Source organism: Pygocentrus nattereri, chromosome 3 (genome assembly GCF_015220715.1).
Source record: "Pygocentrus nattereri isolate fPygNat1 chromosome 3, fPygNat1.pri, whole genome shotgun sequence".
NCBI lineage: Eukaryota > Metazoa > Chordata > Actinopteri > Characiformes > Serrasalmidae > Pygocentrus > Pygocentrus nattereri.
In genome coordinates, this window is record NC_051213.1 from 31,936,622 (window position 1) to 31,960,874 (window position 24,253).

At 40.9% G+C, this 24,253-nt stretch overlaps 1 protein-coding gene across 4 annotated transcripts; it reads right to left on the minus strand.

Moving 5' to 3' along the window:
- Nucleotides 1-2,039: 2,039 nt before the first annotated feature.
- On the minus strand, nucleotides 2,040-23,281 carry pogzb (pogo transposable element derived with ZNF domain b). 4 transcript variants are annotated; one of them, XM_017706869.2, is made up of 21 exons: nucleotides 23,250-23,281; nucleotides 22,488-22,605; nucleotides 22,169-22,293; nucleotides 18,551-18,655; nucleotides 18,304-18,461; nucleotides 18,039-18,138; nucleotides 14,850-15,113; nucleotides 14,486-14,671; nucleotides 14,165-14,250; nucleotides 13,809-14,080; nucleotides 13,464-13,618; nucleotides 12,974-13,074; nucleotides 12,701-12,847; nucleotides 12,479-12,613; nucleotides 12,053-12,279; nucleotides 11,075-11,215; nucleotides 10,894-10,947; nucleotides 10,673-10,785; nucleotides 5,031-6,695; nucleotides 4,817-4,850; nucleotides 2,040-4,217 (listed from the first exon to the last, which is right to left on the minus strand). In XM_017706869.2, the coding sequence occupies exons 3-21, from the start codon at nucleotides 22,284-22,286 to the stop codon at nucleotides 2,399-2,401; spliced, it is 5,880 nt and encodes a 1,959-aa protein (XP_017562358.2). In that variant the 5' UTR covers nucleotides 22,287-22,293; nucleotides 22,488-22,605; nucleotides 23,250-23,281; the 3' UTR covers nucleotides 2,040-2,398. The 4 variants fall into 4 exon arrangements, with proteins under 4 accessions (XP_017562358.2, XP_017562359.2, XP_017562356.2 ...); XM_017706870.2 differs by having other exon boundaries at nucleotides 5,232-6,695; nucleotides 23,154-23,257; XM_017706867.2 differs by having other exon boundaries at nucleotides 23,154-23,257.
- Between the last annotated feature and the right edge of the window lie 972 nt (nucleotides 23,282-24,253).

The following is a 24,253-nucleotide window of genomic DNA, read 5'->3' on the forward strand; positions in this document are numbered from 1 at the left end:
GGGGCGCGTTCAAGTTAATAGCAGTGTGGAGTTCAATTAGTGAGGTCATTAATTCTGTGAAGAATCAGGTATCAATTATGGCCTTTATTTAAAGAAGGAAGGCAGCAAATGTTGTACCTGCTTGTTTTAGCCCCTGCTCAGTGAGTAAAATGGGTCATTCCAGACATTGTACTGAAGGAGAAAAAACTTTGATCAAGAAGTTGATTGGAGAGGGGAAACCATATAAAAAAGTGCAAAAAATAACTGGCTGCTCAGCTAAAATCCTGAAATGCTTTAAAATGGCAAACAAAACCCAAAACACGTGGTAGGAAAAGAAATACTACCATCCGCATATGATCATAGAATAATAGCAAAGAAGCATCCAATGATCAGCTCCGGGGAAATCAAAGATCTTCAGTTACCTGTGAGCACTGCAACAATCAGAAGATGCCTACATGAAGCCAAACTATTTGCAAGAAATTCTCATGAAGTAGCATTGCTGAAAAACAGACGTGTTGAAATGGTTAGTTTGCCAAAGAACACATCGACCGGCCTAAAGAGAAGTGGCGCAACATTCTCCGGACAAATGAGAGCAAGACTGTTCTTAATAGGTGTAAAGGCCACAGTTTGTGAGACGACCTATAAACACTGAATTCAAGCCACAGTACACTGTGAAGACTCTAAAACATGGAGGTGCAAGCATAATGGTTTGGGGATTTTTCTCATACTTTGCAGTCAGGCCCGTCTATCGCATACCAGGCACCATGGACCAGTTAGAATATAGAGGTCATGTTGCATTATGCTGAAGAAGAAATGCCCTCAAAATGGACGTTTCAGCAGGACAATGACCCCAAACACACCAGCAAGGACAACATCCTGGTTCCAGTCCAACAAGATTGATGTTATGAAGTTGCCAGCCGAATCCCCAGACCTCAATCCAATTGCGAATTTGTGGAGTGACATCAAAAATCCTGTTTTTAATGCAAAATCCAAGAATGCAGAAGAACTGTGGAATGTAGCTTGGGCTGGAATATCTGTTCACAGGTGTCATGTTAGTTGACTCCATGCCACACAGATATAAAGCAGTTATCAGAAAAAGGTTATACAACTAAATTAGTGATTAACAGATTTAGCTTTTCTGATAATGTTACAGTTTATATTGTAAATATGCAAGTTTGTAAATGAAAATACAGACTGCTATATTAGCAGCCTATTATTATTTTTCAGTTTAAAATTGATATTTTGTTTGTTTTCAATTTTACTTGAATGTGCAGTGCTTCCAGTGCCTTTATGTACATGGAAATAAATGCGGATTATGAGGATTGAGCTTTTTCTCAGTTGTTTTAAACACACTATTATTTTGCACATAACTGCAGTTTAGATTCTAGGGTAAGTGAATCCCAACCCCTGGAACACATGTTCCCCCTGCTCCAACACACCCACTTCAATTCAAGAAGAGATGATTAAATTGATAATTCGATTAGGTGTACTAGGCTAGGTTCAGCTCAAGTCTGTCTGGATATCTAGACTGATCTTTGATAGTGTGGACAGCAAGAAAACCACAAAAGCTGATTTTTCCAAGTGGTAACCAAAACCACATTTGGAGCTGGTTTGAAACGCAGTTCCAATCAGATTTTTACAGATGCATCTCATGTCTAGACGCTCTGGCCGCTAAAATCGAATTTCAAAGCATCTTTTGCGTCACTCGCAATGCAACAAACGACAAATTTCAAATCCAGTCCAGAATGACGGAAAAGCACCAAAAGATTCCTGCTTATGCCAGAGAATTCTGAAGAGATTGTACTAATCCACATGTGAAACCCGTGTCACCAGCAAAGCTACATAATTACTGACACCTACGTTGTTACCACAGTAACCCATTCAGATAGGTTGGTGATGTGTGGACACACAAATCCAATCTGATCACATGTAAATAATGTCTCAAAAGATCTGATTTGAAGAACAAATCCGATTTGCCTGCAGTTAAAATCAGACAGAATTTTCAAGACACATCCAGGTTCGACTATTATTAACATCACATCAGTAACACGGAGACAAAAGACGGGTAAAGAATATTAACATTTATGTACCAGAGATCTCAGTCCATAGAAATCAATTAAAATAGTTACAATGTGAGTGAGGTTTTGTTGAAAGATAGTACAAATAGTAAAAAAAAGTCGATCACATTCTGCTATCAGCCAAGTTAATGTAGCGTTTGCAGAGAAATGAAAAGCTACATTTTATCAATCTTCCAAGTTTCAAGATTTCATTCAGTCCCACAAAAACATGATTTATTCAACAAGCAAGCAGGCTTGTCGTGCACAAAGAATTGGAGCATTTTACATCTATATACTCAGTCTCTACATTTCTTTTGAAATACAGCTCATGGTAACATCATCTTGAGCCTTCACATAGCAGATTAGCTACTGAATCCTGCATCTGTTTGAGTTACACCAGAGTCCTGACAGGCTTCACTGGGCCCTAAAAGGTCCTCTTTCTCAGAAACCTGGGTTGAGGCTGGTGACTGTGGAAAGACATGTGGAAGAAGGGAAGAGCAAGTCTCTGAAGTCTCACTTGATGCCTCCAAACCTTTATTTACCATTTTCTGTGCTTGCTGCTCATTCTCACTGACCTCAGTCTCTGTTCTGCCTTCATCTCTAGTCTGACTGTCTCTTTTCGTCCCGGTTTGTTGAACATCCTCCTTTGCAGTCCCAGGCGATTCTTCACCAGTTACATTTTTACTTGTCTCCATTGCACCTTCAGCAAGTGTCTCCACAGATTCTTCCTCTGATAATGGCTCAGAATCTACTGCCTCTGGTCCAAGCATGGCTTCCGTCAACGTATTTATCAGCGCCACCTGAGTATTAGCTTCCTTTATACATTCTTCTTGCTCGGCAATCACACGGGAAAGGCAAAAAGAGTACTGAGTTAGTTCAGGCTTGCTGGAACAACAAGCCAAGAACTCCTCTAGCCAGGTGACAAGGAGCCGCACCAGTTCTTCAGGCGTGACCTCAGCTACACAACCTTGGGTTGTCAATTGAGACCAACGAGCTAGCAAGAACTTCTTCAGCACAGGACGTACACAAATCTCCAAAGGCTGCAGCTTGCTAGTGCAACCTGATGGAATAATGACAGGTAAGGTTTTTGTGCCGCTCATGGTGGACACAAAGCCTTCAGACATGTGGCTATGATGGCCATCCATAACTAGAATGGTCTTGCTCCCTTTTTGGGAGTTTAAATGCTGCTGCCACACACGAGCATTCCAGATGTCGAGCTCCTCATTCTCTGAAAAACCTTCAACTCTTGCCTCAAGAAGCAGCGAGTCTGGTAGCCTTTTACTAAAACTGCCAAAAGGGGTGCCTTTAAAAAACAGCACTGTTGGCAGCATTGCGCCATCTGCCAGCAAAGCAAGGTAAATATTCACCCAAGGTTTCCCAGTACCCTCTAACTGGAAGGCTGCCTCTTTGGAAGTAATGGAACCATCAACAAGGGTGTCAAAGTCAACAAAAATAGATAGTTCATCCATAGCACCAACAGCGGAACGAGGAACATTGTGCATTTGAATCTGTCTCTGTACAAACCCAGTAAAATGGTGGCAGTTTTCCTCCAGGCCGCGTGGAAGCTGGCAAGTGGGCAAAGCCAAACTTTGCAGACCTAGCTTATGCTGCAGCATAAAGCAGACTGCCCACTCATATGAAATACGGAAAGAACTGCTCTGATTAGTTTGACTGTGGACCTCTGAAGCTTTCTGAAAGAGGTTCTTCTCATTGATAATACTCTGCTGTTCTCGTTGGACTAACACCCACTCCACCAGGCGCTCTACAGCCTCTCCACTCCTACCTTCACGGTCCAGTCTTTTCTCTTTGTCTCGAAGCCAGGCTCTAATGAGTTGAGGTCTTGTGTCCATGTCTTTGGCTGCTTTCTCAACCCCAGAGCACAAAGCAAACAGCAGTATTCTCAGCTGTCTAACAGATAGCGTCTCCTCTCTTTCTTTGTTGGTCTTTGGAGAACCAGGTTTTGCTGTGGTCTCACTGACTGTTTGCTCATCTTCTATCGTAAGGGGCTCTTGCTGACTACTGTCGTCGGTCTCAAAGTCTGAGTCTGACTCCTCCAGTGGTGCCAATTCCTGATCGAGGTCTTCATCTTGAACAGAGGAGACCTCCAGCGATGTTGCAGATTCATCTACTGAAGAGCTGCGTGGAACGTTTTTGGAGTCCAGGGCAGGCTGAGTACATTCTCTAAAAGAAGACAAAATATATACATGAGGAAATTTTACAAGTGAGCTAAGAATACAGTTGACTCATGTTCCTTTAGGCCATGTTCCGTACATGCACATATGTTAACCATACATTCATTAGAGCATAGTGCTGCACAATAGTAGTAAAAACGTGAAGATAACTACAAGGTTGGCAAAAGTGGTGACTTGTATGTTCAGCGGTCTAGTTGACTCTACCATAAAGCCTACCATGAACAGTAAAAGCACACAAGTAAAGCCATTCTGCCATCTAATAAAGTCTCCCTACTGAGCATCATGTAGCCTCTCCTTTGTTGAGACTAATACTGGTGTTTTCCAAAATAAATGCTTATAGTCATGATAAATAGCTTTATATTATTATTATTATTATTATTATTATTATTATTAATAAACATTATTTTATGTTGCCTACAACTTCTAAATAGTATGTGCAATGTGATCTTCAGCACTTTTCTGAAGTGATTCAAGTGAAATTTGTATATAAAGGGTTGTATTAAATATTTTGTAGATAGTATTTCACAGCATATGCATATTCAGTTGAGAAATCAGATACATTTCATTCACACAGACAAAAAGATGTACCTCTTAGGCTCCACAAATCCAATTTTTGGGTTACCTGTAAAGACAAAAAAGAAATGACTAAGAGAACACTTATCTATATTGAATTATGAAGTAGGAACATTTAAAAATTTTAAGTTCTTTTAACCTTTGTAACTCTCTCTCTCTTACACACACACACACACACACACACACACACACACACACACAAATACTCAGTGTGTATAGGTCTCATAACCTTTGAACTTTGCAGAGAAACCATGGTAGTCCCAGAAGCAGCGGGTACCCTTGCACAGGTTGACATGGCATGCAGTGCAGCCATAGACACTCTCATGACGCTGATTCTTTAGGTTGCAACTTTTACATCTTCTGGTCTTAAATGTAATTTTGGCTAAACGATGTCTGACCCCCTCAAAAGTCTCAGAAACTTCACTCCTACCCTCATATCTTCGCTGCTGCATTCGGTCATTGGCAATTTTCTTCAGGAGAGCTTCTCTTTCAGCACACTTGGCCAACTGGTATCCTAGGCGTTTGCGGTAGTCGGCCTGAGAGAAGTGGCCCCCCTGAAGCCATCCGGGTGGGTTGCCTTTTCGGGTCTCTCGCAGTATAATGAAGGAGTTAATGATGCTTAAGTTGACTAGAAACCAGAACAGGCGCCGCCAATTTGTGTCCAGGACCAGTCCACCAAGCTGGTTGCAGGCCAACAGCTGATTGCAGATGTCCACGCCACGCATGTTATCCTGAAGCAGCTTAAAGGCCAGTGGTCTTGAGATGGTGGACAGCTCACCTGCCTTACTGGTGGACTTCCTCCACACTGTGTCAGGCTGACCAGCTGCAGCATTCGTGGAAAGGCAGATCATCTCTTTTGCATCTTTCCATCTGGTAAACAGCACAGGAGGGTGTTCAACCTGAATGAAGGCCCCAGGGCTCTCTAATGCAGACCGACTCCAAAACTCTGCAGGGAGGACTGGACTATGGGTGGGGATGGAGCTGGAGCAGTATACGCTCTTTTTGTGCAACTTTATCATGAGGGGAACACTTGTTAGCTTGTTAGATATGAAAATTTGATGATTTTTTCCTTCAAGACCTTCCACAAGATAAGGCACAACTAAACTCCCCAAGTCTGTGTGCTTTTCCTGTTGTGTCAGAATAAGCAATTTATGACAGTATCCGGATTTTGAGTCACACAAGAGCCAAATTCGTGGCAGAGAGTTTGTACACTTCTCCCGGTCATCTCCTTTGTCCTGGGCTGGCAGCAAAGCCTGATCAACAGTCAAACATTTGTTTGGCTTGTATGCTTCCTGCATGCTTGTCTCTAGGATTTTCAACATGGACTGGAAGAAAGACATCTTGTCCATAGGCCGGTTGTCTTCCTCTGCAAGCATGCTGCTCATTCGAATATGAGCTCTGATCTGCTTGAAGCGTGTGACGGACATGGTCCTATAGAAGGTGGTGCAGCTATGGTAGTGCTTCCAGGACCAGTACATCTCTAGCTCAGGAAGACATTGGACCCCCATCAGGATACAGAGGCCTATGAAGCCTTTGACTTCTTCATTGCTGAGAGGGTTCCAGGTGGGGTCCCCTCTGCCTAGAGAGCGTTGACACTTGGCATAGGTATTGGTCTCATAAACTATTTGGTCTATGAGAGTGTCTGGGAAGAGTAGCTGGAAATACTCAAGGACATCACTGCTTTTGCCCATGAAATGCTGCGGTCCACAGATGTCTGTGAATTCCGGCACAGATCCTCCATCACCTGGAACCCTCCAGTTCTCCATGGACAGCCAGTCAGGCTTTGCATCATCACTAGCTCCTTCCTCTTGTGGCTCCACCACCTCCACCTGCTCCTCCTCCTCCTCCTCCTCCTCCTCAACCTGGCAGAACTCAATATCAGTCTCCAGACATTCTGTAGGGGAGGGGAGGGATCATAGGAACACACAGTTAGTCTTCTTTTTTGGAGCCTTATGACTACTACCACTCCACTTTACTATCCTACACTCAATGCTGAAGTGGTTCCCATGCCCGTTAACTTTTTGAAAGAGTAAGAAGTTCAGAAGCAGAAGGTAATCCCTTGGCATACAATCCTTTTGTAAATCTTTTTTTTTAACACTCCTTTTAAGGTGTTTTAGAACTCCTTCTGGCTGTCTCCGTTCACGTGCTGTACCTAGGGAATTGTGTAATCACAGATTTCCCACCCACCCCCCAGTGCTCTGACAAACTTGCTGTGAAGTCACAGGAATTACTGTGAAATAACACCAAGTAACACATTTATAAACAGCTCAAGCTCAAATCATGTAAACTAATATTGTAGACCGTGCCATTTATGGTTGTATGCAGTAGTCGCTAGAGACATTGTACAACATATCTAAACCGTTATTTCTTTTGCATTTACAAACAAGACCATGTTATAATATTCATGGAAAAAAACAAATATTATTAGAAGACAAAACATGAAACCACGCTCCTCAACTGTTTTCGCATAATTACTACTAGAATTTAAAATTCTGATCTATTATAACAAGCATAGAATTTTGCTCTTCAAAAGAAGAAACGGGGCCAGGATTTTCTAACTTAATGCTTTATCCCTTCGCCAAACAAAAGGCCATCTACAGAAGATCGTAGCACCTTGATTTTATTTTGGTAAATCATTCAATCATCATCTAAAATGTGGTGGGCAACTCTGATCCTAAAGGGCCAATGTGCAGCACAGGTTGTTCATTTGAATCAACATGCCTGAGTCAATTCATCAGCTAAGAACCAGGTTTTAGAAAGTGTGTTGCAAGAGAATTACCAATGTGACCCATTGGGACCAGAGCTATGCAGTACCTCTACAGCCATTATAGCAAGATGCTGAGACTGATCTTGTGCCATACATAGCTATTGTTGCTAAATCTACAATGATGTATTTTGTCCAATAATAAAACGTCTCCTAATGTATGTACTATCAATTATTATCTAATTGGAACAGCACAAGATGGGCCAGTATTTTATCTTTTAAGAAAGTGTATATATTTAAAACAAAAAAAAAAAAAAAAAAAATCTAAACTTGCACTCAGTTGTGACTTTAAAAGTAAAAGGCAAATTGAATCAAACGTAATTTGTAACGTTTAACAGTCATACAAATACTCCAGCTAGCTAAATACTAAAGTTTCACCAGATAATAAAGCTTTAGTATACATGCTGAACACAGCGTAATTAATATCAAGTAATTGGACTATGAATTGTTAGTGTTATTTAGTATTTTAGCACATTTGAAATGAAGCATGAGATTAAAGTCAGTTGTCAAAATACCCCATGGGGGACCTGATAGTGCTCCAGTTTGGCAGAACAGTTTACAACATTAGAATTGTTTAGTTTAGTTTGTATGCAGCATAAACTGTAAAAATGGCTATGAACCATGTTTCACAGAAAAAAGAAGCAGGCTAATTTGAAAACTTGCACTTTTCAAAATAAACTTTTTTCTGAATTTGTATTTACTATAAAGAAAAAAAAATGTAGAGAACTAGGGATGCAATAGAATAGTGAGGTATGAATGTTAATGTCAATGTCTTTAAACTGGAAGATAGGCTGTAGAGAGACAGTATCGTCCTGCCATACACATCGCCTGGTTTCAGTAGTTGGCAGCACTGCTGCAGCTCACTGAATGAAAAATTTATTTTAAATTATTCATAGGGCTTACAGGGCTGCGTTTCACATAGCATGTGTAAACTGCAGGCCTTTTCTGTACACAATGGTCTATTCAAATGTACAGTGTGAGTCACCAAAGAAACAATATTTCTAAAACCGCAGCGTATGTCTGCCTTTAGAGGACATTCAACTACAGCTCAACCATTCAATAAGACTTCAACACGAAACGTGAGCTCTTCAGATGCATTAGCCTCAGAAGTGTTTCCTGCTGTCACTGTGCTACACAGACATGTTGAAAGACAGATCAAGATAAAACTACGAAACTTACTTTACTTTCAGCTGCACAGAAGCACTTTTCTGGTGTGGAACAAAACCTGCTTCTCTCCACTGCTGCGCTCCTTGAGCGAAAGTTATGTAACAGCTAGCTAACACGTAATTTAAATCAGCTAGATTTTAGTTATTTAACTGTTAAGATACATTGCACTTATGTACAGTCACAAGAACTTAATTCTGAGCAGTGGTATCAGACACAGTATCAGAGAGTACTAAAGAAAAAAAAAAAACTATACACTTACCGGCCACTTTATTGGGTACACCTGTTCAATTGCTTGTTAACACAAATAGCTAATCTGCCAATCACATGGCCACAACTTAATGCATTTAGGCATGTAGAGGTGGTCAAGACAATTTGCTGAAGTGCAGACCGAGCATCAGAATGGGGAAGAAAGGTGATTTCAGTGACTTTGAACATGGCGTGGTTGTTGGTGACAGATGGGCTGGTCTGAGTATCTCAGAAACTGCTGATCTACTGGGATTTTCACACACAGCCATCTCTAGGTTTTACAGAGAACGGTCCGAAAAAGAGGAAATATCCAGTGAGCAGCAGTTGTGTGGACGAAAATGGCTTGTTGATGTGAGAGGTCAGAGGAGAATGGGCAGACTGGTTCCAGATGATAGAAAGACAACAGGAACTCAAATAACCAACCAAAATCTCTGAGGAATGTTTCCAACACCTTGTTGAAAGTATGACATGAAGAATTAAGGCAGTTCTGAAGGCAAAAGAGGGTCCAACCTTTTACTAGCAAGGTGTACCTAATAAAAGTGGCCTGTGAGTGTATATACACTTTTACTTAATCCCTATACTGCGCTGCTGCAGTGTGGTACCCTTAATGGTATCACTTCAGTAGATAATTGTATCGAATTCCATTGCAATTGCATTTACACACCCTGTCTTAATGCTTTTTTTTTGGTCCTGCTTTAAAGCAAGTTTCCTTTGTGCTGAGAAAAACTTATTCAGCGTTAAAAAAACCCTGCTGTAACTCTGAGGGTACATTTGCATCATATGTACCTTGATGAATGAAATGTACCCGCACAGTACCTTTTTATGACAGTATACAAGTGTCTATCCCAAAGCTTATGCTGCTTCAGAGGCCTAAAAGGTTCACTGGTGAGTCCTGGACCCTATAGACTTACCGTATTTTGTATTATAGCGTTAACTTTATCTCAAAGACATACTAATCTTGATTAGATATATGAATCACAGCCCTTTTCAAACAAAGTAACATTTCAGAGGAACATAAATAATTGGATCAAGGAAGGCCATATTACAGGATGATCAAAGCATTCATTTAATCATGATGAAACATCTAAAATCTGTTGGGTGTAAGAATAGGAAAAAAAAAACAAAAAAAAACACAACAACAAAAAAACAAAGGGAAAAAAAAACCCAAAAACACCAGCATAACCTCAGAAAGTACAAATACATGCAAACCACAACCAAAACACAGAAAGGTCAGGTAACAGCAAAACAATACGTAAGGAAGGTGGTATAATTCTTAGACAAAGTTTATGGACATATATGAACAAATTTAACATGTACTGATGGAATAAGGGAAAAAAGGGATAATTGCTGATATCAGTAGGATGAGCTCTGAACTAAAACAGTACAAAATGCTGCAGAATTTGGTGATGTTTATGGGCTGTGGATCATTTTTAAGCCATTAACTGTAAGGCAAGTTACTAAACAAAGCAATGCCATGTCCAATTACTTATGTTCCTCTGAAATTGGAAAGGAAAGGGCTGAGATTCCTACTTAGTTCACTCAATGCAGACTTAAATTAAAAGTTGACATTCTGCATTTTAAATCCTTTCAAATGGGCTGGTTGTCAAACCACCCAAAACTATAGCTGCCCGATTACTTACGAACTGCTCTGTGTTTAAGCTTGTTGAAAAAAGCTTAAACAAAAGCACACTCACCTTTCATGAAGAAGACACAGTAATAATGATCTGGGTATTGGACCAAGTGCTTGGCCATCAGGTCTCCCTGGTTTGTCTTGTAGTTACAACATGCACATGTCAGGTTTAGCCAACTGTAAACGAACAACAGTTCCCAAAAGTAAATAGCAGAGCCCACAGTTTATATTATGCATCTATTAAAGCAATGAAGAATGCACAGAGACTGCAGATAAAAGCATTACCTGAGAGACCCTTTCTTAGAGCGACCTCTCTGGGTTCTGCCAGGAACATGATTGCTGAAAAAATAAAAAATTACGAATAGTAAGTAATGTTCCTGGTAATGACTACTGAAATCTCCAGTTCTTCATGAACACTGTGGTATTCATGCTGGGCACTAAAATGTACAACACAGACATGACTCACTTGATCATGTGGTTAGCATAAGCGCGGGAGCAACATGTGCTATATGCACACAGCGAGCAGTGGACATACGTAGGGTAATGATTGGCAAAGTCTGGGATGTCAAAGGTGCATTCCACACATTTCTGTCTCCCCAGCAGCGCTCTGAAAAAAGAACAATATTTTTGTTGCCTTCAACTTGCCCCCATCAGGAAATTCAACAGTTTTAAGGGTCAAACTGCTGTCTATATACACACTCAATCTCTCATGTATCCATCCACATGAATTCTGATCTGAACGTTATCATTAAGGTCATGTGGCCACAAATTGGATACATATCTGATCTTAGACCATATATTAAAATGACTCAGGTAGGATTTAAAAAGATCTGCAAAAAAAAAAAAAAAAAAATTCTTAATCTATTAGGTGATAACAGGAACTACTTAGTTGGTCATATCTGTTTTACGGATATGAAACGGAAAAAAAAAAAAAAAGAAAAAGGTTAGGCAGGTAAAGCATTGGTTTGTTTTCTCTTTCTGACAAGCTCCGTATCACAATCTCAGTCTTTGTATTTAACTTTGAGAGGGAGATCGCAAATATATATAAATACAATTTGTGTACAAATATGAAGTCCAATCGTTTTGGGAGAACAAGAGTTTCTAGGCTTTCAGTCAATTAAAAATTTTCCACATTAATTTGCCAAAACCAAGGGTTAGACTGAAAGCTAAGAGTTTAACTGTGACCAGATCATACAATGGAAATTAGAGTATCAATTAAAATTATTATGCAAAAAAAAAGATCATCTGGGTGTGTGTTCTGTCAGTGCCTAAAATTTTTGCAACTTCAGGACAACAGAAACTGTAATTACAAGATTTAAAAGAGTTTGCTTTGTTCCTTGAGACCACAGCACCTTCTAGTGGACAATCGCTTCACTTTATCACACAAGCTGCTGGTTATATATTTTGTTCCTCATTATTTGTCAGGAACAAGAAATAAACTTACCTGTGCTCCTGGAACTTGACCAGATAGTCATACATCTTGCTGACTTGTTTCTTCCCAGCTGTAGTACTTTGCGGTGAGAGCAGTTTAGTGTTGAGAGTGTGTGCTGAGGAAGTCTGGCCAAACTGAGCTGTCCTTATGTCCCTCTCAGTGTTGGTGGGCTCTCTACTAGGTTTGGAAGACATCTGGCCTGCCATTTTCTTTTGCGCTGCATACGCCCTTATGGTCACCTAGACAATCAAAAGGGATAATTAAGAGTGATCCACACACAGAAAGAATAATTAAATACAAACAGCAACACTTCAGACAGTATGACAATAATGTTAACACAGAAAATAAAAAAACGTTGCTTTACGAATGCATGTTGATGTCTCCGTGTTGCTGACACTTCACATATTTGGCTGATGAATAAGGCTAATGAAGACTTACTTTAGTCCCAGCCTGGAGACCTTCCAGTTGACTTGGCTTGCGGAAAGTTTTGTGGTGATTAACTTTATGCTCGACCTTCTCCTTTGTGAAGAGAAACTGCAGCCGACATTTGTTGCAGTTGTAAACTGTGGCATTCTGCAAACAAAAGCCAAAAGCAATTACAAAATGCTGTATTATGGAAGCTTCTGTAAGACATCACTATCCACAAGTGGATACACAAACCTGATGGCGAGAGAAGTGCTGCTGGTAGGTACTGGAGTGTTTAAAAACCTTTAAACAGTAAATGCAGAGCAGGTAGCGGGTATCCTCGTGCCATGTACGAAAGTGATTATGCACATCAGAGTAGAATGAGGATCGATACTGACACACCTGAAAAATGTTTTCATTGGCAACAAAAAATAATCATGATTAACTTGAAGACAAATACACTTGTGATAAAGGAAAGTAATTTTTCCTCAAATAACTGCACAAATTGTTTCACAGGACATAGCTCACCTGGCAGACATATGGCATCTCTCCAGGTTTATGAGTGTTCTTCATGTGTTGCAGGAAAACAGGTTCACTGTCAAAGGCCCACTCACAAATTTTACACCTCGCTGCAAAAAGTGCACCAAGCACACCATCAATATAACAAGAATCCACATAGTACAAATGACCAATGCTTAGCCACACACAAACAGCCAAATTATTGCACGATAAGCAATGATAAACATCTCACAAAATATTCCCTGTAATGAAACAATGTTTCAAATGAATTTTAAGTCAATTTTAAATGATGTGGAAAATTTTTTAAATCTTGATTGCAATGTTAAAAGATCAGAAATCTAAATTCACCACACTTCAAACACTAGTCCTATATGTAATAACTGAACTATTGAAATATTGACAAGTTAAATATTTAGTATAAATGTTACACTTTCAAAGATTTTGTTTACAAGCACTGTAAAGCAACTTCATTAATTAGGAAGAAAAAAGTCCTTCTTACTAGTTGACTCAAGAGCATTGTGTACGCTCTCCACATGGCACTGAAGACGAAACGGAGTTGGAAACTGGCGGAAACAGTGTGGGCAAGATGTGTGTGATGCCACCTCACCAGTCTGCTGCTCCACATCTACATGGAATTTCATGTGGTTCATGAGCCTGACAAGAGGGAAAAAAGTTCCAAGTGGCTGCAATTACTCACACACATCCAACAAAAGCCAATTTTGCGAGACAAGCAAAAACAGCAATACGACATTAAAAGTAAATTCCCGCTCATCAAGTTATCAAGTTATGTGTCTTAACGCAGCAGTCTTAGCACTACTTATATTCAAAATATTTGGATTTTGACCTGATGTTGTTCTTCAGCTTTTTTCCACAGGTGAGGCATTTGAACGATATAGGCTCTTTTAAGTTGTCTGAGGGCACATAGACTCGATTTCCCTCATAAGTTCCATAGTAGAAGTCATCCACCAACATGACAATCCTTGACTGGGGCTCTGACAGACTGAGGTCCATTCTTTCCATCTTTACAGGCATGGAAAGGCTCTTGGTCTGAATTATCTGAGGCTTTGTCGCAGGTGCATCAGTGTTTGTAGTACGAGGCATATCAGGACAGCAGAACTGAAGAACAAGAAAACAAATTATTCTCTACCATCTTCTTGGCTTCAGACGTTTCTTGTGGCACAAGATTACGCATGTACTTACACACATATGTCCTCGTAGTGCCTCAATCATTTTGAACTTGGCTCCACACCGTGGGCATGTGTGGGATGATGGTGCTGCAGAAGTAACTAAAAAGAAAAAAAAGGGATATTGGAAAACATCTGTTGTTTCAAGATTCATATAAAGCTATTTAATCAATTAACTAAGTTGATACAGATCATTGATCCAAAATGAGTACCAGATTCCCTTCACTGACATGCCCAAATATTTTCCTCTTCTACTTTTAGTACGAAAAACTACTCAAAACAACAACAAAAAAACCTGCCAGCAGCATAAAGACAGCTTATCCAAGCCACAGTGTACCTTGTACTATACTGTTATGAGCAGAAGGAGCAGCTGTATGAACAGCAGCAGAGCCAGCACCATTAGTCTTCTGATTGCTCATGACAACAAAGGTCTGAGGCTGGCCCATGGCAGGAAGACTGACAGAATTCATGAAGCTCATCAAGTTCTGCACATCCAAGTTGCCCTCACCTGCCTTAACTGTCACTGTTGAGGATATGAGAACAACAAATCATTGTAAAAAACACTGCACGTGGTATTTCAGTAAGATGAAATGCTTGGTATTATTTTATTCCATCATTTTTTTTTAATTTTTTTTTTTAAAAAGTCCCTGCAAACAAACAAAAGTAAAATCAGAATCCAGTTCATCTCAATGCTCTCTCACCAATTTTAGTCTGTGTGTTAATGGGGATGGCCCTTGGTGAGGTGGAAGGCTGAGGGCCTGGAGCTGGGGGGACAGTCTTTGCTCTGGGCTGGCTGGCTGGTGTTGTGGTTCGGATGGTAAGGGTGGCGGGGATCTGTACAGCAGTGAAAGAACCAGGTGCCTGTGCCCGGTTTACCACTGGAGTCGCAGGCCTCATCGGAGCTTGCTGGGTAATTATTTGTGCTGTTCTAACGGCTGGTTTAAAAATCCCAGGTGTACCAGGTGCTGTTTCAGAAAAAGATTCAAAATTAGGGATGCACTGATACCATTTTTGAAAGGCTGAATAAGAGTAGGTATTTTCCCAGAGTCCAATACCATACAGAGTAATCAAGTTAGAATTAAGTAGTTGTTAGTGGAAATGAGTGCTACCTTAACAGTAAAAATCAGTAAATTTACAGATTATAAATGAAGTGTATTAGCTAGCTGCATTATTATCAGTAAGTATGAATAGTCCACCACATATGGACAAAGCCTACAATTAATATACTCAAACTGTACAAAAATGTAAATGTTCTGTCCATGAACAACTTCAAATAAAGCGGTTTCATTCAAAATAACATTCTGCATAGGAGTGTACCATATCGTATCGTTCACGGCAATACCGGTATAACTCTCTAAATGATATTTTAAAAATCCATATCGTGATAACAGCGATATTCTGGCTTGTTGACATAATGGCGTCATGCGCATGGCGTACGTTCATTGCGTGAGTCATTTTGGAACAGAAAGAAGTGGCAATGGCGCAAAGCAGCTCTGTGGTGGAGTTTCTCCCAAAAAGGGGAGTGACTTCAGTAGAGTGGAGGTGGTTTGGTTATAAAATCTCGGATGTGCAACAGATCACAGTAATATGCAAGATATACAAGAAGCCTGTAACAACAAAAGGAGAAAACACAATTCATCTGTTTCACCACCTCAAGCAGAAGCACTCAGTTGAGTATGAGGAAAATAAAAAGTGGCCGTGTTTACACACAAAGACCTTTGCCAATCTGATTGAATACAATCGTATTACAGACTCAGACTGAGGGGTTTATCTGCTCACTCTACTCAACAGCCTGACGAAAATCTTCGTTTACATGCCGACTACAAGTGAGCCGATGCAAAATGACACGCATGCGTGGAGCAGCGCTGAGAGTGAACGTTACCATGACAGCGAACATCATGTGAGGTCCAGTCGGCGCGCTTGTTTTTAATGGCTTTAAACTGATGTCAGGCTCAGAAAAACATCCTTCACATGCACTTATAAAGGAAGACGTCGTGCTCTGAGACACATAAGCAGGACGTCCGTCCCACTGCAGTCTTTTAAAGCTCAGAGTATGAACCTCGTCTCCTCTGCTGACCAGTTTCAGCTCTGCCATGTTGAACGGTTTAAACCTTTCGCTATGACGCGCCGCGCATGCGCAGAACGTTCTTCCACCTTCCGAGTGGAGTGCAATTGGATTCAGGCGTTTACACGGATATCACTCTTCTATTTAACAGATTATTTAGAGGATTACTCACCCGCTCAATCGGATAAAAATTGCATTCCGAATGGCCTCAATCAGACTAGACTATTTCGATTGAGGTGTTTACATGGACGTATTCCATTCTGTACTCTATTAAACGTGGTTAATGCCACGAAGAGTGCTCAACAGCTGATAGCCACATTTAAATGCATCCAAATAATCTGTTAATAATCTGACTAATATCTCAATCGGAATCAGTTTTTTTTGTGTGTGTACTGAATATTTGAAACATAATTTGACTAAATAAAATGTTAACATTTATTTTGTTGCAATAGCATGTTTTTGAAATTAATAAAATGTTAGTGTTTTGTCATATCGTGAAAAATATCGTTATTGCAAAAATACCCTGAAATACTGTGATATTATTTTAGAGCCATATCACCCACCCCTAATTCTGCACACCAAGTAATGAGCAAGAGAAAATTTATTATTATTATTATTAACAACTGTTAACCTAATGCTGTGCACTGAAGCTAAAGGCAGGCTGTGATGTAAACGGTAGGACAATACGGTCTCTGTATAGCCTATTTTGCAAAAACAAAATGCTTAATAACCTTTAAACCTCACTTTTCTACTCAGTCAAACAGAACAAAGTCAGCAAAGAAGGAGCAAACTGCTACTTTTTCCATGTCTGTGTGGCTGGGTTGTGTCTCCCCCCACACTGGTGAAGCTGCTGTGACTGTGTATAAACGCCTAAAATCACACTGTGTAGGTCTGGTGGGAATCTGCCATGTGAAATGTTTAAAGTGACCGATGGCTTTGTTTCTGACCGTATCAGTAACACTTTTGTGTGTGAGCAGAGCCTCTTTCACTGTGTTTGCTCATTAGCGCAGCAGCATACACTCTGCTTACATCACACGGTATCAGCTGGTACTGAATACTGGTATTGGTCAATTTTTATGAGCAAAATTAAATGAGCATGAGCATCAGACTGATACCCAATACCAGTATTTGTGCTGATGCATCCCTTGCCAAAATCAAAGTGCATGTTCTAACACAGTGGTAGAACAGTATGTTCCTCCGCTAACATCAAAACTGCGTGAGCCAAGCTGGGCCCACACTACATAACTAAAATTTTCATAACCTGAAGTAATTTTCCAGGATGGGAGCTGAGCCAGCAGCGACTGATGATGTGAATAATCTGGTGGTGTAAGAGGGTAAACAAGTCTGTCTTTAGCATTCCAGTCAAACTCTGGAGCAACTGGAGGCATTACAATATTCTTAGAAATGTTTGATTACATTGACTAAGATCATTCACAAAAGAGCTAAGAGAGAGAAATAAAGGTGATGACACATGCATGTACACTTCTTGTGTAGCAGACTGCAAAGACCCCATTTACAATTTCAGCTGCCCAGACTGGTTTAGTTTTGTTTGTGTCACATAACAGAGAGTTCGTCACAGTCAAAACTCATGTTTGATAACCTCCTTCTGCCTCATCATCTAACGTATGTGCCCTTATGAAAAAAGACATTATGGGTGACGAACTCGACTTTTGAAATCTTTTAGAATTTTAAAAGTTGTGCAAAGTACATCCAGCTTCATTTCATATCAATAAACAGTGCTTTAAACGTATTGTATTCAAATACTACATTTTTTTCAGTAATATTTAACTATCCTTACAATTGTTAATACTAAAAGAAGTCATACCTTGGACCAAAGTAATGGGTCGGACAGCTTGGCCCTGCTGGACATTCAACACAATGCTCATTGGGCTCTGACCTGACTGGATATTTTGCACAGGGATGCCCTGCAAGAATAAAAAAAAAAAAAAAATTAGATACCTTAATAAAATCAGGTGATATGCAAACCATTTACAGTCCGCTGTTCAGCAGCCACTCACTGGTTTTATATTCTGCTCATGAATGCTCAGATTCATTGAACATGTTATCAGCTAAAAACAGCAGGACTGCACCTGTGTGGTTAAGTAGATGGGCTGGCTAGTAGCAGCACTTGAGCCAGGTAGGATAACCTGGGACAAAGCCACAGGAGTTAACCCTCCTGCACCCTGCGCCAGAATCAGCTGCTGCCCAGGAGCACTTTTAGAGATCCCAGCAGGTGCAGTTGTAGGAACTGGGAAAAGAAAAAGGGACAAATATTATACAATCAAGGCTTAAATGCTATGACAGTAAAGCAGGCAAGAAGAGATGACCATAACTCACGTGTATTGGTGAGCAAGGGGACAGTGCTCATGTTATTGCTGGCAGGAGGCAGACTGGAAATTACAACTGGTTTAGACAATGCTGGGTTTTCAACAGCAACAGCTCCTGAGAACATAACACCAATAATACATGCTCAGACTAGAATGAAAGAAAGAAGAATTTGACCACAAAATTGGTCAGCTTTAAAAAAAAAAAAAAAAAAAACAAACAAAAAAAACAATGACCTGTAGAATAATTGCCATTAATTTTTAGGCATGGAAGGTCAAAGAAAGAGTAATGAAAAACAGGCTATGGGTCTTTATGCACAAAGTAAACACACAAAAAAATAAATAAATAAAAAAGCTGGAAATGCAAACCTGCTGAGAAATAAGATGCATGTGCATTTTGCCTCAACAGTGAGGAAAAAGTTTTAAAAGAAAACATTCTCGAAGAATCACAGATAATGTAGGAGTTGGCTGCGTCGTGGGATCATCAAACCCAATAAAATTATAAGACAAACTCCATGGCAACAAGCTATTTGTAGGCTTGCCAGAGAAAAGCCTGTACTCTCACTAAACTGCAAATGTAAGCATCTGGAGTTTGCTACACATTATCAGAACTTTGATTCAATGGTAGGTAAAGATGATAATATTTGAAAACGGTGACTATGTAGAAATCAAGACGTCAAATTTCTCTATTCCACATCCAAATGGATAAACATATTCTACTCATTTACTCTGTGCATGGCTGACAGAGGGGTGGTGTGGAATCTCATCGATAGGTGAAGCTAACAAAACACAGAGGGGAAATTAGGGCCAGGAAAAAAAAAACTGTAAAACCAAGTCACAGCAAAGAGTTACACATATTAGAACCGCACATTCTCTGTACACACCACAGGACACATTTGATTTCAGCTTTCACTCCAACACCTGTCATTCAACTTACGCTGTCCTCTTAAGGAGTGAGCTATGCTCTAAACTAGTGTCATTTTAGCAACAGTTAGCTACAGCCAAGCATAGCCAAACCAAACACAGGTTCAATTTTGGCTCTTAAAAGTTTATCATCAAAGTTTGTGTCAACAGATCACCAATTTTCAGAATCAAGCCTGTACTATGAGTGGCGGCGCTGTTAGTGTCCAATCTGCTCACTAAACTAACATTAAAGTAGCCCATCAGGCTGCAGATCCAAACACCACAGAAGAGGCTTAATGTCACCTTTCTGTCTCTTGAGCGGTTGCTCAACTTCACGCTCTGATTTTATTTATTATTATTATTTTATTTTTTACCCAATTTTCTCCCCAATTTAGTTGTTTCCAATTCCACCCGCTACTTAGGACTCCCTCAATCACATGATACTACAAATGCTAGAGGGTGAAGGCAGCACAGGCTTCCTCCAAAACCTGTGAAACCAACCACCGCTTCTTTTCTAACTGCCGCTCATTCATTGTCATGGGACAGCCGAACGTGCTCGGAGGAAAGCGCCAACAGCCAGATCTGTTACATCAGCTAACAGACGCCTGCACTGACTAGTATCGCGTTGAGTGATGGGGGGGTGAAGGTGGGAGAGGGGGGCTATCTACTCCCCCAGAGAGCGAGGTCGAACTCCTGGTTATGGACGGCTGTAGCATCACCAGGGACCGAACTTGCGATCTCCTGATGATAGGGCCAACACTTAAGACGGTTGTGCCACTCAGGAGCCATATTTATTATTATTTTAAACCATCCTAACTTATGTCAGTGCTTTTATTAGTCAGAATCGAACACGTTCTGTGGTGGGCAGAGCTGTTGGCTAGCTAGTGATGCAAATTAAAGATTCTCAAACTTAAAATGCCATGTACTATGCAGGATATATCATAAATAAAGGCCTAGCACATTGGAGTAAGTGCCCTAAAACAAGCTTCCTCAGTAGGGCGTAAGAGAGAAGACAGACACTTTATAGGGAGCGAGTGAACTTGTGAACTTCTCAAGGCCAAAAGCCGAGATGGAAAAGCACCAGCATGCACCTGGCACAATGTTTTTTTTTTGTTTTTTTTTTAATGATTCAGACTAGACTTAGAGATAATGGTTTATACAAGACCCTATATGATAGACGTATGAAGGTCAACTTGGATATAATGGTGGTTTTATGAAATCAGGAGATGATAAAAAGAGGTGGGGCGATGTCACCCCACCTTCACTGAGGGTATAAAACATGTGTACAAACTCTGTATATTTGTGAGTGTCGCCCAAGTGCCCATTGGGAATACACTCTCCATGCTCAAAAGGAATAAAGGACCTGCACTTCTGAACTCTGAAGAGTCTTCTCGCATTTTTTAGTTTGTTCGATTCTTTTTATTTTCTTTCAACAAACAATTGAATTCATTTTATTTTACAAACCATAAATAGTACTTAGGCTTGGTGGTCAAACAAGTGTCGAGTCACGACACTAGCGAAGCTAACTCTAAACAGCTCCTCTTTCCTCGTTAGCAGCACTGTTTAACATTTATCAACCGTTCGATAGATGGTTTGATATTTATTGAATGATGACACGAAGGATTGCACTGCTGTGTGAAGTGTTTGGTGCCGTTTTATATATCATTATATTTAGTACTGTGTTATTTCATCTATGTGATGTGACTGTACCTAGAACACTCAAATCTGCTTGTCCCTACATGGTCATGTCTGTCACACCGGTCCCTTTCATGTACAGTCTGGGCCTAATATTGGCATCAATCCAGCCTATATAATTGTGACCATCCACTGTCTAACGGGCTGGCTTGACGTCTGGTACCTGCGTGCAAGAAACAAAAATTCAATTTCCAAGACATAAGGCTGTTCCCTGGTTTGGCAAGTTTGGATTCATCACCCTGTAGCAAACAACAAACATCCCAAAACTGCAACGTTTTGTCCTACATACATTTTCCCGCAGAACGTCACTGGATCCTCTAATCCGAAGTTGTTAAGGAGTTGAATTACATGCAAACTAACACCGCATTGACATCACAAAACCCATCAACCTCACCAAAATACCCCACACAAAACAACGAGCTTGCTATCAACACTCAGGAGTGTTAGCCTGCTTGTTGCATGGATGTAGACAAGCAATAATCATATTTCGACTTTACATTTACGGCATTTGGCAAACGCTCTTATCCAGAGCGACTTACAACTTGATCATTTTACACAGGTAGGCCAAGGTGGTGTTAGGAGTCTTGCCCAAGGACTCTTATTGGTATAGTGTAGGGTGCTTGCCCGGGTGGGGGATTGAACCCCAGTCTACAGCTTGGAAGGCAGAGGTGCTATACACTACACTATCCCAACCTGCCTAAGTGACTTCTTAGTGACCTTCTAATTTACAGCAATCCAGCAATATTTTAGGGGAACAATATAATTATATTTTACATTTGTTATATAGGACAAATAAAAAAATAATTATTCTTTTTTTTTCCCCCATAGCGAAAAACGGCTTAGTCCTGGGGCTCCTTATTTGGTCAGGATCGGCCACCCACGAGCGCGCGACCACTGAGCAAAGCTGCTGTTTATGTGTGAGCCACCACGGCAGCTCAAAAACATCAACTCTGATTTAGTGAATGTGTGATGTCAGAAGTCCAAGTGAAATGAATCCAGTCACTATAAAGAATGAGAGAATAATCACACTTACCAGTAGAGGTCTTACTCCCAGCCGTCCCTGATGATTCATCCAGTTGGTTCTGGTTTAACTGTTGCCATGGCTCCAGCTCCTCCTCCTCACACTCCATAAACAAATCAGCGTCCTCCATCTGGCTGCTGCGATGAACAACGTCAATTAATCAAGTCACTAACGAATACGCTCGTTTACATGAGCAGAAAGGACGTCAGCATAAGGCGTTTCTGTCCTCATACTCTAGCATGGTTACAGTGGTGTACTTTTCAATAAATAAATAATTTGCTACTAGTTTCTAGAAAACTTTTCCTTAGCTACAGATGTGCCTCTGGATTACCTGTGTGGATTAGTCTAAGATGACGTTTGTGAGCGTCCTCGTCTTCCAGTGGTCTGAAACTATGCTCCCTTAGGCCGGCGTGTTAACGCAAGTAACGCTGGCAGCATTATTTTATCACCTGCAAAAAACCACACACAAACACAAATATCATACAATACACTGAACTGTGCAAGACATCTTTTACTTCACATCATTTTACACCAAACAGAAAAGAGTGTTCACAGCGCACACGCGCCCGAGTCTGACTCTGTAGGCACTAATCACCAAAATTCCCGACGCAGAGCAATTTCACAGATCTGGAGAAAGGGGCGGAGAAAAAAGTAGTCCCTGTGCCGCACCAAGACACCTTGGTGCAAAACTGACACAACTGGATTAAGAGGAGCACCACATATTTTTTTAAGTGCACAGCGCGCTGAAAAACAGACGGCGACGGTGTAACTGTCCTCACAAGGTCGCTCGTCAGAGATACACATGACATTTCCTGAAATTGAGCGCTCTCAATTGGTCGGGATGGCGGAGTGCGCTCGCTCGGCGGCCGCTTTACTCCGCACATTGTTCTCACTGCGCGGGCGATAAAAACAAGCCAGGCTCGCCGACGCGCCGCTCGCTCTCCGCCGCGGAGCACGCGCTCGCAGGGAAGGCACGAACGTTATGAATCGTACTCACCATTTTTAAAAAGCGCATCGAGAAGCGACTTCTTAACACCCCGGGATAAAAAAGCCGACACGACGACGACGGTTTTCCGTTTTCAGGAGCACCTACCCGACTGGTGGAGGCTGCTCCTGCGTCACATCCTGCCCCAGCGCCGCGCTCTGATTGGCTCCCAGCGCTCAGACAGAAAAACACGCTTTAGGAACAATGGCGGCCGCACCGTCACGTTTACTAACGCTGTTGTAGGCGAAGCGGATCCGTCTGTGTGCATAATCACGCCCAGCCAGCATCGGTGGATGACATTGTAGCTACAGCTAAACTACTGCTGCAGCATCGGCTCCCACTGCCAATTAGACCGTTCCAGTGTTCCACGCCCCACACTGGGTTTGATGAATAGTGCTGTTTTTAGGGAACTGTTGGGGTCCTGTGACCCCCAGAGGCTCGTGATCCAGCCCAGTGTCTGCTTAAATAAGATGACGGTTGCCTTGTTGTGAAATAAACAATAAAATACACAAGATAACTTCCTCTGGTTTCAATAAATGATTTGGTATATCACGGTAGTCGTTGGTGTGAGCATTGGTTGTGTCAGAGTTGATTGATTTAATTTCATTAAAATGATGCAGAAGGTTTTCCACTGATTCAGTGTATGGTAGAGGACATAGCACTACATATGACATAGAAACACAGGTCTCTTACATCTGAGCTTATATCAGTTATATGTTAGACAAAGTTGGCGTTAAATACACACAGAAATGATGGGGTTTTTTTTCAGGGGCTCTTTAGTAAGGCAATCGCTCTATTTAGAACCATCTGCATGCTTATATAATCCTATATAGGAACAGAAAGGGTGCTGCTATTGTTATGTCAAGGTTGTAAGAATAGAATAACCCTTTTGGTGCTTTCCCTTTTCAAAGAGGTTCTATGTAGAACTAAATGCAACACATTCTCCATCAAGCTGAAAAACTTAGACTTAGACAGAATTTATTGTCATTCAAATGAACACCGTACAGTGCGCATTAGAACGAAATTTCGTTGCCTTGGCTCAGAGTAGATTGGTAATACAAGTAATACAATGTAGTGCAAGGTACAATGTACCATTTTACTGTGCGACCATG

What these genes read in the sequence shown, in the direction of transcription:
- pogzb (XM_017706869.2), bottom strand. Translation starts at nt 22,286, where the DNA reads ATGGAGGACGCTGATTTGTTTATGGAGTGTGAGGAGGAGGAGCTGGAG. An exon ending in AGATGCCATATGTCTGCCAG is followed by an intron (nt 12,848 to 12,973) that starts GTGAGCTATGTC and finishes AACATTTTTCAG; the next exon opens with GTGTGTCAGTATCGATCCTC. An exon ending in CTGTGTCTTCTTCATGAAAG is followed by an intron (nt 6,696 to 10,672) that starts GTGAGTGTGCTT and finishes CCTCCCCTACAG; the next exon opens with AATGTCTGGAGACTGATATT.